Here is a 13,522-nt window from a genome sequence, read left to right on the forward strand (position 1 = left end):
AAGAGCTGAAGAAATAATTATAAATTGCATTTTCAAAATACAGGAAAAATACGTAAATTAAATGATTGCGTTTAGTTTCGTTGAGAGTTCAGAGGCTTATAAGAAAAAGTAAATTTTTACCGATTGAAGCTTTTATGCATCAGTTTTTATGGCTCAGTACAGTAACCCCAACTTCCTTTTTAATGAATTAGCAAGGTTTGAATATGTTCCAATCAGTAGATTAACTGTGAGATATGTGATATGATATTTATCGGTTTTCACAGAGTTTATTTTTGGTTTTAAATGTTTTTTTGAAGGTTTAAACAGGGTGCACTAATCCATGACTTTTGATTGATTGTATATTAATGCTTATTTTTTGTTTTCAGGTCCGTTGCCAGTCACTTAATCCAATGTTCGCCCTCTAAATCGTAAATCGAACCATAGTCGTCCCGATGAAGAAGTCAAAGCAGCACCGTAAACAGCAGCAGAAAAACCAATCCGTCCACTTCCAAACCCCGCCCCATCCGGGACCGCCACCACAGCTACAGCCTCACCACAATGCCGTCCCACTCTGCTGCCAACAGGCCGCCGCCTGCCCTGGCTGCTACCCTCATCCAGTGTACCCGACAACGCCCGGACCGTGCTCCTGCCAGCCTCAGCAAATCTACCAGAATGCCTCCTCCCTCCAAGGTCTACCCATCACCAAACCGACCAACATCGTGGCCACCATGGAGCGCTTCGAGCCAACGACGTCCAAAATGGCGGGTCACCACCAGGACTATTCGTACGCGTACTACGAACCTGGAGTGGCGCTCCGTCATTCCAATGTGCCCTCGTACATCTTCGACCCGAGTGGTGCCAGTTCCTCGGCGCAACCCGGTCCGTCCTGTTCCCCGCGAACTCCGCCGAACGCTCCGGCCAGTGCCAGCTCGATGCGCACGCTGATGGCGCTCGGGAGTAGCAACAGCCGGAACCGGCTGTACGGCCGGCGTAGCGCTGGAAGCGTCGCCCGGTTTCCCGGATCTCCGTGTGAAAACATCTACGAAGAGATCATCCACGAAGAGTGCGAGCAGCCGGGGCCGTCGCAGTCGTCGACGCCCAGCGGCCGGCTGTCGATGCTTTCGCTCAACCAGAGTGTCCTCGTGGAGGAGGAGTTCCGGCAGGTGCAGCAGTGCCACCGAAAGGTGCTGGGCGAGTTGAACCTGTCGGTGGAGGCGATGCTGATGCCGGCCGGGGGAGGCAGTCCCGCGAGGGAGGACGACAGCGGCTACGGGCGGCGCAGGTCGTACACGTCCGGCGGCGGTGGCACCGATTTGGACTCGGGCTTTTCCGGCAGCAGCGGCGGCACCAGCTACATCGGGAACCTGCGGGCGCGCAAGACCGAGGCTCGGATGTTGCAGCAGCAGCAGAAAGCGCACCATCAGTCGATGGTGCTGTTCGAGGGGTTCAACTCGGGGCCGGAAGATACGCGCAGTGTTGCGAGTTGCGCGTCGATGGATCGACCCGCGGGGAAGGGCATTTGCAAGGGGAAGAACTTGAGCAAACTGTTGAGCGGAAGTACGCGATCGCTGAAGAAAATGCTGGACGGAGGTGGTGGTGAATCGGGCAGGAAGAATAGTGGAGGAACTCACTCAACGCCCAGCTCGCCGACATTCGTCAAGTCGGCCAAGGCTGGGTTCTGGTCGAAGAAGAGCTGGACCAAGAAGCTGTCATCGAGTGGAGCTCTGCATCTTAGTTTTGAAGGTAAGTGAGAGCAATTACTTCAAGCTTCTTCTTCCACGTCCAGTTCGGGCCTAGCCGAGCTGGGATGATGACAATAATGATAGGACGCAATTGTTTTGTGTGCAATACGATCTAATTTTAACACCATTTGAGCGCTAAGTAGGAAGCAGTTGATTTGTGTCGCGCTGGACATTGTTTTACGGCTGGCCCGACGATGTTCCGTTATGTATATCGCGTTGTGCGATGTGGTGAAATTCACGAAATTCTGCTTTCATATTTTTATCACTATCATTAGTTGGGGTTGTATCTGTGTTTGCTGATCCCTCAATTTACAAGCACTAGTCGGAGGGGATCAAACATATATCGTACATCCTGTAGAATTTAGAAACCGGTGCTCAAAATCAGTCAATTTTGAAGAATCATCTTTGCGGTTAACTTCACGCAGTAGGCCTGGCCATTGAAAAGATGGCTACTGAGGATAGGTTAGAAGGGATTTGATTAGACTAGTTTTACTACGTAGATTACCTAACCATTTTTAAAATTAGTTAAAAATCTACTACGAACTTCTTTTTTTGGCAATTCTATTGAAAAATACTGAAAAGGTCTGAATAACCAGCAAATGCACTTCTTTCGCAAAGATCCAAACATCCGTCAACTTCCCCACTTCAAACACAGATGTCGCCCGGTGTTTCACACTTCTGCTTCAAGCCCAGACGAGCAGATTAACGATCATCAACGACTTCCACTTTGGCTGGTTGCGGCAGCGAGCTTCTCGCTTGTCAGAACCAGTTGGCGCTTTTTTGTTGTCTTCTCTCTGTGCTTGCGAGAGTGAATTCCACACGTTCAAGTAATTCATTCGTTGGGGTTTATTTGTGTGTTTCGTGATTCATGCTCTGTTTTTTTTTTATTTATTTGTCGATTGCGGTTAGTAGCGTTCATCCGGGCTGATTTAGTTCTCTTCACTTTGACTTATCTTTTCAGTATGGTAAGGTTAAGTCGTGCATTATCTGCACAATATATGTCCACATAAAGATGCATTTATCAAACAAATGTTGTAATTTTGACACAAATAATTGTGTTATATTGTCATTTTTCAACGAATCATCTCTGCGATAAACTTTACGCAGTATGCTTGGCTTGGCCACCTTAACGTTTTAAATTTGGTGTCGCACTGCAATTGATAATATTTACTTATTCTTATAGTATACAGTTTTAGTTCTCTAGAATTTCGCAAATCTTTCCAGATTTTTTATTTTGTGCTGTTTTATTTAGGTAAAACTTTGTCCATGCAAAAAAAAAAAAAAAAACATTTTGCATCATTAGTTTTTCGATACAGTGATCCATTGCCTGTGAATATTTGAAAATCTGTATCTTGAGATGAAATTTTCTGATCGATTTGGTGTCTTCGGCAAATTTGTAAGTTTGACTGTTTAGATAAAAATAACGTTTTTTTATTTGACATTTTATCACGTTAAACGAATAATCAATTTGTATTTCTTATTTTCATATTTTTTTATTTTTAAGGGTACTAAAATACATCTTTTGCGCCTAAGTTCAATATGGTGCAATATCGGGTACTGGAATTATAAATTATTGAAAAAATTGGGATTTGTTAAAACAAAAACAAAGTATTGCCAAACATTTTTTTAAAATAATGTTTAGATACGAAAACAAATTTGCAATCGATAATTACTTTACACATGTTTTGATAAAGAGCACTGTTTTAAAATATAGGTATCTTGAGGTAAAATTTTGAAAAAAAAACTTTTAATTTAAAAAAAATGCAAAAAAATCGGTAAGCTGGGAAAGTTTCCAACAATTTTCTTTTTTTTTCTAAATTGGTGAGTACGATGGCTGCTGAAATAATGCCCTAAAGCTTAAATTTTACGATAATTAAGTTTTTCTAATTTTCATCTAATTGGGTCCTAAGCTTAAATTTGTGATATTACTGTTCACAACCATAAAGCATATTTTTCTGAGTACAATGACCCTTTGTACAATCGCATAGAATTTAAAAAGAACTTTTTAAATCAATTTTCAAAAAATCTTGAGTTTGAGTTGAGTTGAGTAGTTGATCCATCGATAAAATGGTGTTTTGTCCATTTTTTTGCCATAAAATGAAAAAAAAAAAAAAAAACAGTGATCAGAAATGGTTTTTAATCGTGTTTTTGTACCACTGTACATAAAAAAATACAAAGGGCTTTAGGACCCTATTGCCCTCAATCGTTATATCGTGGAAACTATTGGTTCAATTTTCAATGCAAAAATGAAACTTTTGTGAAATTTTCTGCTCTTTTCAATAAACATAATTTAGAACTTAAAATATTGCCCAACATTTGAACATGTTTAATATAGGTGTTTTATGCACTTGATTCTAAAAATTCGAAATTTTCTTTTAAAAAAGCAGTTTTTTTTTCTATTTTTTAAACATTGAAAATCCAACCAATATTTTCCGAGCCCCAATCATAACCTATAACTTTGCCAAAGACACTAACTCGATCAGAAAATTCCATTCCAATATTCAGATTTTTGAAATTCCATTTTGTAAGGAGCCTCGCATAAAAAAAAGAAAATCTAAAATCTCGAAAAAATGCGGAATTGTAGAGAAAAACTTTCTCAATATTTCATCATCACCATTTTGCCCGCCATATTGGATTTTAAATTTACAAATCACTTTAAATGATCCAAAATAGAAACTATTTTGTTTCGTTATTCGATTATCCACTGGGCAGTTCTCGTCCGAGAGAATCATGGCCTCGAGCCAAGAGAACAGTAGTACCATGCACGGACACAGAGAACAAAGCTAGAGATGGGTGAGAGAATTTTTCTCTCGAGGTTCATTTGCAAGAAAAAGTTCATCTGTCAAAACAAAAAGACTATGGGCATCGAGCCAGGGACCTTTGACAAACTAACCCAATGACTTAACAGCCTCGGCCACCTAAGCTTGGTTACAGAGGTGTGGTCAGAAGTCACTGTATGACACTTGTTGGAGATTTCTTATTTCAGCTAACGAATGAACACATTTGTTTTGATGTGTGAGTTGGCAGCATTATCGAGCTATCTACGTGCGCATGTATTGCGTGTACGTACACGAACGGTTTTAGGTTAAAATTTGTACCCGCCAGCAAAAACAAATGGTAAGCTGGTGTGCGTGAGATCGGGCTCAGTTTCTTTTGAGTGCTTATGCTATTTTCCTCAATAAATTTTGAGGGAACAACTCTCTCGACTTTGTTTTGTTTTTTCGATTATTCAAAGTGAAATTTTTCTTAGGGCTTTGGATAATCGAGTCAGGACTGAATATTGCATTTTTTTTAAATTTAAGACAAGTTTTAGCGTTTGATTGTTGAAAACACATTCCGTCGAAAAGGAAGTAATTTTTTTAACATATCTATAATTATTCAATGACAATCTGCTGTTCACCTTATGAGTTCAACTAATGAATTTGAACTAAAACTAATTCATTTGCTGTTCATTTACTCTTTCTCTCTTTCTTTATTCACCGTAACTCCAACAAAACTCTCCCAACTTTAAAAGCAAACCTAAACACAACAAACACCACCAAACCACTTCAAACCAAACCATCCATTCATCGTGACTCATTCCGATCTACCCTCGGTCCTCTTCCAATACCTCAACTGACTGTCCCAACTCGTACCAACTCCACACCAACCCTTGAACTTCCTCTCGCGCGTGCACACACCCCCACACACACGTGCGCTCACACCAACACAACCCCACAAACCTCTGCATGTTTGCATGGTGTCGCTTTGACGACATACCTTAGCGGGCGCAGCGGTAACTTGGATGAGGGCAGAGCACCACCACCGCACTCCTCGCGCTCAACTCTTCGTCACTCCAACTTTAAGTTATGCATCCAGTTTGCGTCCTCCCTCTCTCCCGCTCTCATCGGGGGCTCGACAAGGACGGACGGTTTGAGTTGGACAAGTGAGAGCGAGAGCGGGAGATTCAAGTTCCCCCCTCGGTTGAACTCACTAGCCCGGGAGTCGGGCCAGCTGTCCCAGAGTCACTCCACCGAATGGTTGCTGCGATGAATTGCACAGAGCTTTGCGCGCGCCGTACGTACAGAACCATGCCGGAGACCGTACGACACTTGCGCGGCGGTCGTCATTACGGTTCGTTGTCTCGCGCGGTTCGGAAGTAAACCCAGCAGCAGTGCGTCGCGTTGATCGTCGAAGTAGGCGAGCAAGGACTGCTGCGCGATCACACGGACAGGTGCTCGGCGTTATCCTCCTGGTGTTGGTGTGAGAGATCGCGTACGCAGGATCGTGCAAGCACTAACAAACAGCCCTAAAGCAGCCCTGGGTTGGCCCTATATCGCGCTATAGAGTCAATTTGCGGAAAAGTGGCAAATCGAAGTGCCCATCGCAGTGAAGTTTGCTAATTTGAATAACAATAGGAAAAGGTTGACCTCGGCCAGAGTGGGAGGGACCGCCGACCGGACGTGCTTGACGTGCTCCACAGTGGAGCGTTCTTTATTCTCTCGGTCGGTCGGAAGTGCCAGTAAATTGGACGTAATCGTTCCAAAAAAGAGAAAGAGAGCGTGCTGTGCTGTTCAAACGGCAACCTAGTTCGGTGATTTAGTGCGCGAGTGTTCATCAACGTTAGTAGTTGGTCGCAGCGGGAAAAAAAAACGGTCCGTGTTTGCTTATCGTGAATGACATCACAGTGCACTTGGGGACCTCCAGCTAGGAGGCACGGGCTACCCAAAGTTGGAAGAACGAAGTGACACTCTAATTGGAGTCGTGCGTCGTGGATACCAAGTGACAGCGTCTGTACTTACGGCACACAAATTCAAGTGCGCGCTACGTGTTTACTTAAGCTGGAAAGGCCTGTACTTAACATCCCAACGGTGTGTACACCGGGATGGAAATGAATCGATTCGATTGTGCATCGAAGCAACCCCGCGGAATCACGACTCGTTCTTGCGTTTAGCAAAACAGCCTACTACTATTCCAGAACCACAAGCTGCAGTTCGAAAGAAGTGTGTGAGTGTGACCGGCCATGATGGAGCGCAAGAAGAAGCACCACAAGAAGAAGAACAATGGCAACAAAAACAAAAACAACGCTGCCAGTAATGGTAACCAACAGGAACAGAAGGAAGAACAACAGCAACAACAGAATGTGATTAATAATAATGAAGGTTGTGGTGGCAAGAATCGTGCCAAGTTGATATCCAGCAACAAGTCGGTGCTGCCATCCCGCCACCGTCGCCAAAGTTGAAGGCGACGACGACAACAACAACAACAACGGCAGCTCATCGGAATAATGACAACAACAATGGCGTTGCTGGGAATGGCGGAGTTGTGCTGATAAAATGTAAGCTGGACTTTGACTTACTTTGTTTCGTGAGTTACGGATTGTTTATGCTTAACAATTTTTTCATGAAAGACTGAAAATATCTTCAAAGAAACTTAGGAAAACCAAAAATAATCAAACAGACCCACTGTTCAAAATATTTCAATTCCAAAAATATTTGAATTCTCAGATAAAAACTCAGATAAATTCGGAGATTGATTTACAAATTGTACAAATGTTGAAAAGCACACTGGTAGAAAAGTCAATGTCAAATCTAATACATTTAATTTATGAGAAAGACACAAGAACACGTTTAAGGCCTTTGGGTTGGTACACAGAAAATGAAATCATGGTAATATTACATCTACATCGTTAAAAATATTGATAAATTTGTTTCAGAAAATACGTAATATTACACATGAAAGTTTGTGAATTTGCATAATTTTATGTGTAATTGTAGTTTTACATATTTCACATAAGTTCATGTAAAATTACATGCAAAAAAGATAATATTCATTTTTCCATTATTATTTCTTGGCACAGACACTTCTAGAAGTAGACACAACATAAATCGAATTGTTCCTTGCATGCCCGAATTAAAAAAATAGGTTTCAAATAAGGGGCTACATGTAGCAAATTTAACTGTTATTTATTAAATCAACTAAAAAAAGGATTTCCAACCACTTTTGAAAGTTTCATGAAGATATTTCATGATTAAAGTGAGTAACAGACGATTTAAGCTTGAAATTTTGACATGCGCAAAGCGAACTGTCAAACTTTTTGAGCATTTTTCTTGAAACACCGAGGTAACTTACGGGTGTCACGATATCTCGATACTACTTGCCTGAAATGTCAAGCTCATATATGCGTTTATACTTCCCATTCTTCGTCGATTTGATTGCCGATCGTCCTTACTGTCGGCGCTGGGTTTGAATCCCGTCGGTTGCAACTTTTTTTTTGTGTTAACAAAAATTGTACATGCAGTGTGTAATATGAAGTATCTTTTTGACGAAGGTGATGTACATGCTTTTGCATGCTATTTTTCCATCGGATTTTTTGCAGTGCACTGAAACAATGATTTCGCGAATTGTTCCTTGCAAGCCCACGTTAAATAAAAATAGGTCTCGTTTTAAGGCTTTTAGTGCTAGTTACTTCCACTTTTCCAATCTTAATTGAGGGAAAAAATATACCAATTTAAAAGATGTTGTAATAATGTGATCCTGACCATTACAAATTCTTTTCAAATTATTTGTCTACCCCCTTCCAAAAATTTCTGAGTAATTATTTACTAAATTTGACATTTTCATTGAAAAAACTTGTAAAAGCGATTGTTAATTATTAAAAATACATTGCCTAATGCTTATTTACGTTTTTTTAAAATTTAAAACAATGACTTTTTAATTTGTTCACCAATTTTGAATTTTGGGATCACAGATGAAAAAGTATTAGTAAAAAAATATGTCCATGATTGCATTGATATTTTGCAAAACTTTTATATTTGAAAATTTCATTTCTTGTTAAATTTTTTTTATTTATTTTTGTTTTACTTTCAATACAACATCACGAATCAATTTTTTGAGGACGTAGCTATCCAAGATTGGCTAAGAAAATTTACAGGTCAGGTCAGTTGTTTTTTTAAAAAGGCATGACAAATATTTTTTGATTTACTACTTTATGAGATAGCCTGACTAAAAAAAGGCAAAAACGGAAATTTTCTTAAATCTGATCGGTAAATCCGATTGAGGTCAAATTTGTTTCAGAAGCTCGATTATGGTCTCGATTATGATATGGAGAAAAAAAGTTTTTTTTTGGTTGCAAAATGACGAAAAAAAGAGTTTTGCAATTTATTCATTGAATCTTTTTTAACATTTTTTCATTAAAAATGTAATTGGCATTTTATCATGATAACAAATTTGCTGGTTATGAGAATCTTAATAAAAACTACACAGATTAAGGATCAAACCAGCACATTTAGTTAGCAGTCCACCACGTCACCACAGCGCTATGGAGCGCTTGACGACCTTAGAGAGGTAGAGCGCAAACACTCTCTTCTTTTTAACTAATTGTCATTGCTTGTGTACGTGTCAGCGTGTTGAGCGTGCTTTATGCATATTTTGACACAAAAACTACTATCGAATGTAGCAAAACCAGGTTAATCATTTCTGCAGCATTTTTTTCTTGTGGGTGTACATTACAATTTGTTTTAAATGTACTTATTTCTTTCATCTGTATTTGTGGTAGTATTTTGAAACTGTATTTTCTGTCTTTTTAACAAGTTCGCGATGAGATTCATCTGTGAAACAAACTCCGTTAAATCCCATTCCACACCGTGCCAACGTAACATTACAGTTAACGTAATCTGATCCGAACTGCAAATCATTTGCACTGCACACACACCGTCTTATCGCGCCATCTTCAGCCGGAAGAGGGTATCCAATAAATCACACCCTCCGGATCGGAATTCCGCTCACGACGCGATCGCCATATCGTTCGCGTCGCTGAAGGGGACGATCATCATGCCAGCCAAAGTCATCCAAACAAAAACGGGCAAAAATTAAACAATAAGCAATTGAAGTCGACTTTCCTGCGGCTGCAACCCCAAAAAGAACTCAAATACAAAACAGAAGCTGAACTGCGATTGCAATCTGGCTGGCGGCAAATTTTCGAGGGTGTGCAAACTGAGCTTTCTAGAAAGAGGGGCAATTTGGCAGAAGTTGCGATTTTGGATTTTTTTTTAAATCGTCGGCATCTTGGATGCAAACTACGATGACTTTACAAGAACTTGCATGCAATTTTTTGTAGCGACATCTGTTGGTAAATTATATTTCAAAATTTTAGATTCAAATTAGACAGATAATAACATGTTACCCTAAATCAAATCTCTCGCAGCAACGACAATTGGATAAAGTTTGAAGATGTTTGCAAAAGGGCATAAACAACAGCTCCCTCGAACTTTCGTATGTGTGAGCGCGCACACGAGAAAGACGGTAATGTATTTTTCCATTTAAACAATTTACGGCAAAGACGTCGTCGTCGTTTTGCCCATTTCGCCCTTTCAAGTTTAATATCCTGTGTGTGTTTATATTTAGAAATGCTCAATTGCCTCCGCAGAACACAACGCGTGGTGTGTTTACTTAGGGGAGTCTGCACCGGAAGTGCACGTAATTTTTCTTCTCAATTGGGATGGTTTTGGAAATTTCGAACAAATCAAATTCAACGCTGTCATTTGTGTTAATCCCTTTTGAATAGTTTTCTCCCTGGCTTTTCTACCTAAATTGTTGCAAATTCAGCGACTAAACTGTCAGCAAACTGACAGTAGAAATTTGCAACGCACTCCGGCTTTGCTGTAGGAAACTCAAATTTGGAAATTGGGACCAAGCACGATTTGACCGCAAAATAAAAATATACAGAAAGAATGTGACATTAAATACTTTTTCAAGCGCCACCAACACCAACACCACCGCAAACATTGAATTTCACTTTGATCCAGCAGAAGCTTAATCATCGCAGTTGGATCTTCAATGAGTCATTCTGCGCGCCGGACTTATCAGGGAAAAACGAGTGTATAAAGTAACTGGCAGTGAATTGTATGTAAATTTTGGTCGTGCCGTGGCGGTCATTTCGCCAGTACTGGTGGCGAGCGCTTCTGTGGGAAAATATGGTGTGTGCTGAATTATTTAATTTGTAAAGACGATTATCGTTTGGACGGTTTTGCTCGGGCGCACCTCGTTAAATCATTTTGAGGTTTTTGGAATTTTTTATGGGTGAAGAGAGTTTTATTGGTAGATTGATGATAAAGGAAGGAAAGAATTTCATTGTATCTGTTTAAACAGTTTTGGAAAAGTTAAGAATGAAATTTGTTTGTAAATAGACATTTTTTTGTTTTTTTTTAATTTAAAAGTAAGAAAAGTTGTTGCAAAATGTAACTTTAGGCAGTCTTTATAATAATTAAAAACCTGATTTGATATCACCAAGAGAGGAAAAGGAAAAAGACTCTTTTTTGTGGTTTTTACGAGCGTATTTTTTTCAAATTATAAAAGGCAAAAATTAATAAAAGCGGTTACAGACAACGCTCAAGAATTTTTCGAAAATACACCCAAAGTTAAAGAACGAGGAGATAGTCCTCACGAAAAGAAACGTGAGGAAAGTGCTATATTGCGAGAGTATAGTCCTCTCGCGTGTTCATTCGTTCATTGGAACAGTTCATCCTATTGAGTGGCTTATATGGACAAATGACCGCCACTTAGTCACCGAACCATGGTGGCCCATACGGCAAAGGCACGGTTCAATATGCCGAAGGTCTTGGGTTCGAGTCTCGGTACCGGTACTTTTTTTTGATAGATGAACTTTTTTGGAAAATGAACCATGAGTAAAGTACTCTCGGTAATTTCGGGATTTATCCTCTCCGTCCGCACACAGTACCATTTTACTACCGAATCGTGTTCTTTATCCTCTCGTATGCCGATGCCCAGTTCTGGGTGTAGCTCCCAAAAATTAGGCTTTGAGTTTTGGTTTTTAGGCCAAAGTACAATTGAAAGATTCCTAATCCGTGCATGAATTTTCAAAGATTTCAGAGTAAGGGGTTTGTCCAAAATCAAAACCATAAACTTTATTTTGTAAGAAAGGCAAAAAACATTGGTTATTGCATGAAATTTAGAGTGACTTCTCAATAACTGATGAAAAATTCCTCACAGTAAAACACGTTTAATTTCTTAAGGTTGGAAAATTTGATTTACCTCTTTTCGATGTAATTTTACCAGAATTTATGTAGATTATGGGAAAAGATGATATTTACATTTTTTTTCAAAATGTAATATTACCATGTTTTTTACGGTGTTAATCATAAAAATTTTAAAGTCGTATTTGTCCTAAAGCTCAACGTAACCTTTTACAACTCTACTACTCTAATCTATACATTCTTTAAAAAAAACAGTTTTCAACCAATATTTGATCTAACTACATAATTGGAAAAATATTTTTGGGTATTTATTTTGTTTTATTCGACTTTGCCTATTTGAAAAGTGGCATATTTCTGTGCTCAACTTTGAAAAAGTGACGGTCTGACTGACTTTTCTCAGATTTGATCAGTGACTGAAAAAGTAGGCTGTTTAATAAATTTAATACTTACACCAAAAAGAGCAGCGAATGACCAAGAAGGTTAATGCTGCCAGAAACAAATGAATTAACAACAAAAACTACAAAAAAAATAAGTGCAACTATTAAAAAATACAAAAAAAAAAATAATAAAAAAATACGTAATTTAAGATTTTTCGTACAACAAAACTAGCTTGACCTGCCAACAAAGTAAAACATTCGACGAGTTTAAAAATTAAAGTTGTTTATTCCTTGAATAATTTGTAAAAAAAAAATAAATGGAAGAAACAATTTTCTCCAGTTCTGATGTAAAATCACACATTTTTTCTGACACAAAAACTGGCTTTGAAGATGTTTAAAAAATGTGTAATTTTACATCACAAACATGTGTTTAATAAAAAATGTAAGTGTTTAATAAAAAACTTACTTGTTTATACATAATTCAGGTTGAACTATATTGAAAGAGGTAAATTTATTTCTTCTTATTTTCAACTCGCCATTTTTCAACTTTTTTTAACTGAGTAGCTAGAAATTAAAAAAATCTTTCGAATATAATAGCAGACCGTTAACTGCATCTATGTTAAGACTATACTTTAGGAAAGATTTTTAAACAGCGGGGATTTGGTCTGATAATTAAATCTTTTGTGTTATAAAAAAGTGTAATTTTCCATCAGAAAATCTGTAAATTTATTTTTCAGTCTAATCGAGGTAATATTACATAGTAAATGAAGTAATATTCCTATTTACAACTTCCCAATTAACACTTTTTACGTTTTTTGGGTTTTCTTCTTGCATTTATCTTGTAAAGTTTATGGTTTTATTGGTAGGTTTATGCCTATTCTTCCAAATGCATCATTATGTAACTACTTGAAGAATTTTTCGGTAACTTTTTTCGATTGTTTTAGTATTCTTGACTTTGATACTTTGATAGGTTTGAGTTTTTTTTTTTCATAAAATGCATAGTACAAATTAAATTCGTACGGAATGGTTTGAAATCATACTGACCGTGGTAGAGAAGTGTTCAAATTACATCAAGAAGAACTTGTCATAAATTTTTTACAATTTTAAAATGTTAGTAAACAATAATTAAGAAAATGTTGATGAAAGGCATTATTTCAAACTCCTCAAAGAGTCTCTTGAATTTTTTTTTTTGAAATTAAATATGTCTTCATTGAACTTTCTTATAATTATTACATTTCTTTTACATGCTAAGTGGTATGGCCTAATGCTCTTCATCTTTGTTGTATTTTTCGTTTTATTATTAACTGATCACATTTATTTTATTTACTTCAAATTGTTTTGCATTATTGCATTGAATCAAGTACATTTGGGTTAAAAAAGAAAAAAAATCACTTAAACAACTTAACTTAAAACTAAAAAAAAATTTCATTGAAATATTCAAAATCACTAG

The 13,522-nt window shown here is 38.2% G+C and overlaps 1 protein-coding gene across 1 annotated transcript in view; it reads left to right on the forward strand.

The window, feature by feature from the left end:
- LOC6040414 overlaps positions 1 to 13,522 on the forward strand; it is a 149,994-nt gene that overhangs the window by 18,061 nt on the left and 118,411 nt on the right. Inside the window, 1 exon segment of the mRNA XM_038248912.1 lies at positions 366 to 1,722. Coding sequence (XP_038104840.1) covers positions 432 to 1,722 — 1,291 coding nt within the window. The 5' untranslated portion in view covers positions 366 to 431.

Source organism: Culex quinquefasciatus, chromosome 1 (assembly GCF_015732765.1).
Source record: "Culex quinquefasciatus strain JHB chromosome 1, VPISU_Cqui_1.0_pri_paternal, whole genome shotgun sequence".
Lineage (NCBI taxonomy): Eukaryota > Metazoa > Arthropoda > Insecta > Diptera > Culicidae > Culex > Culex quinquefasciatus.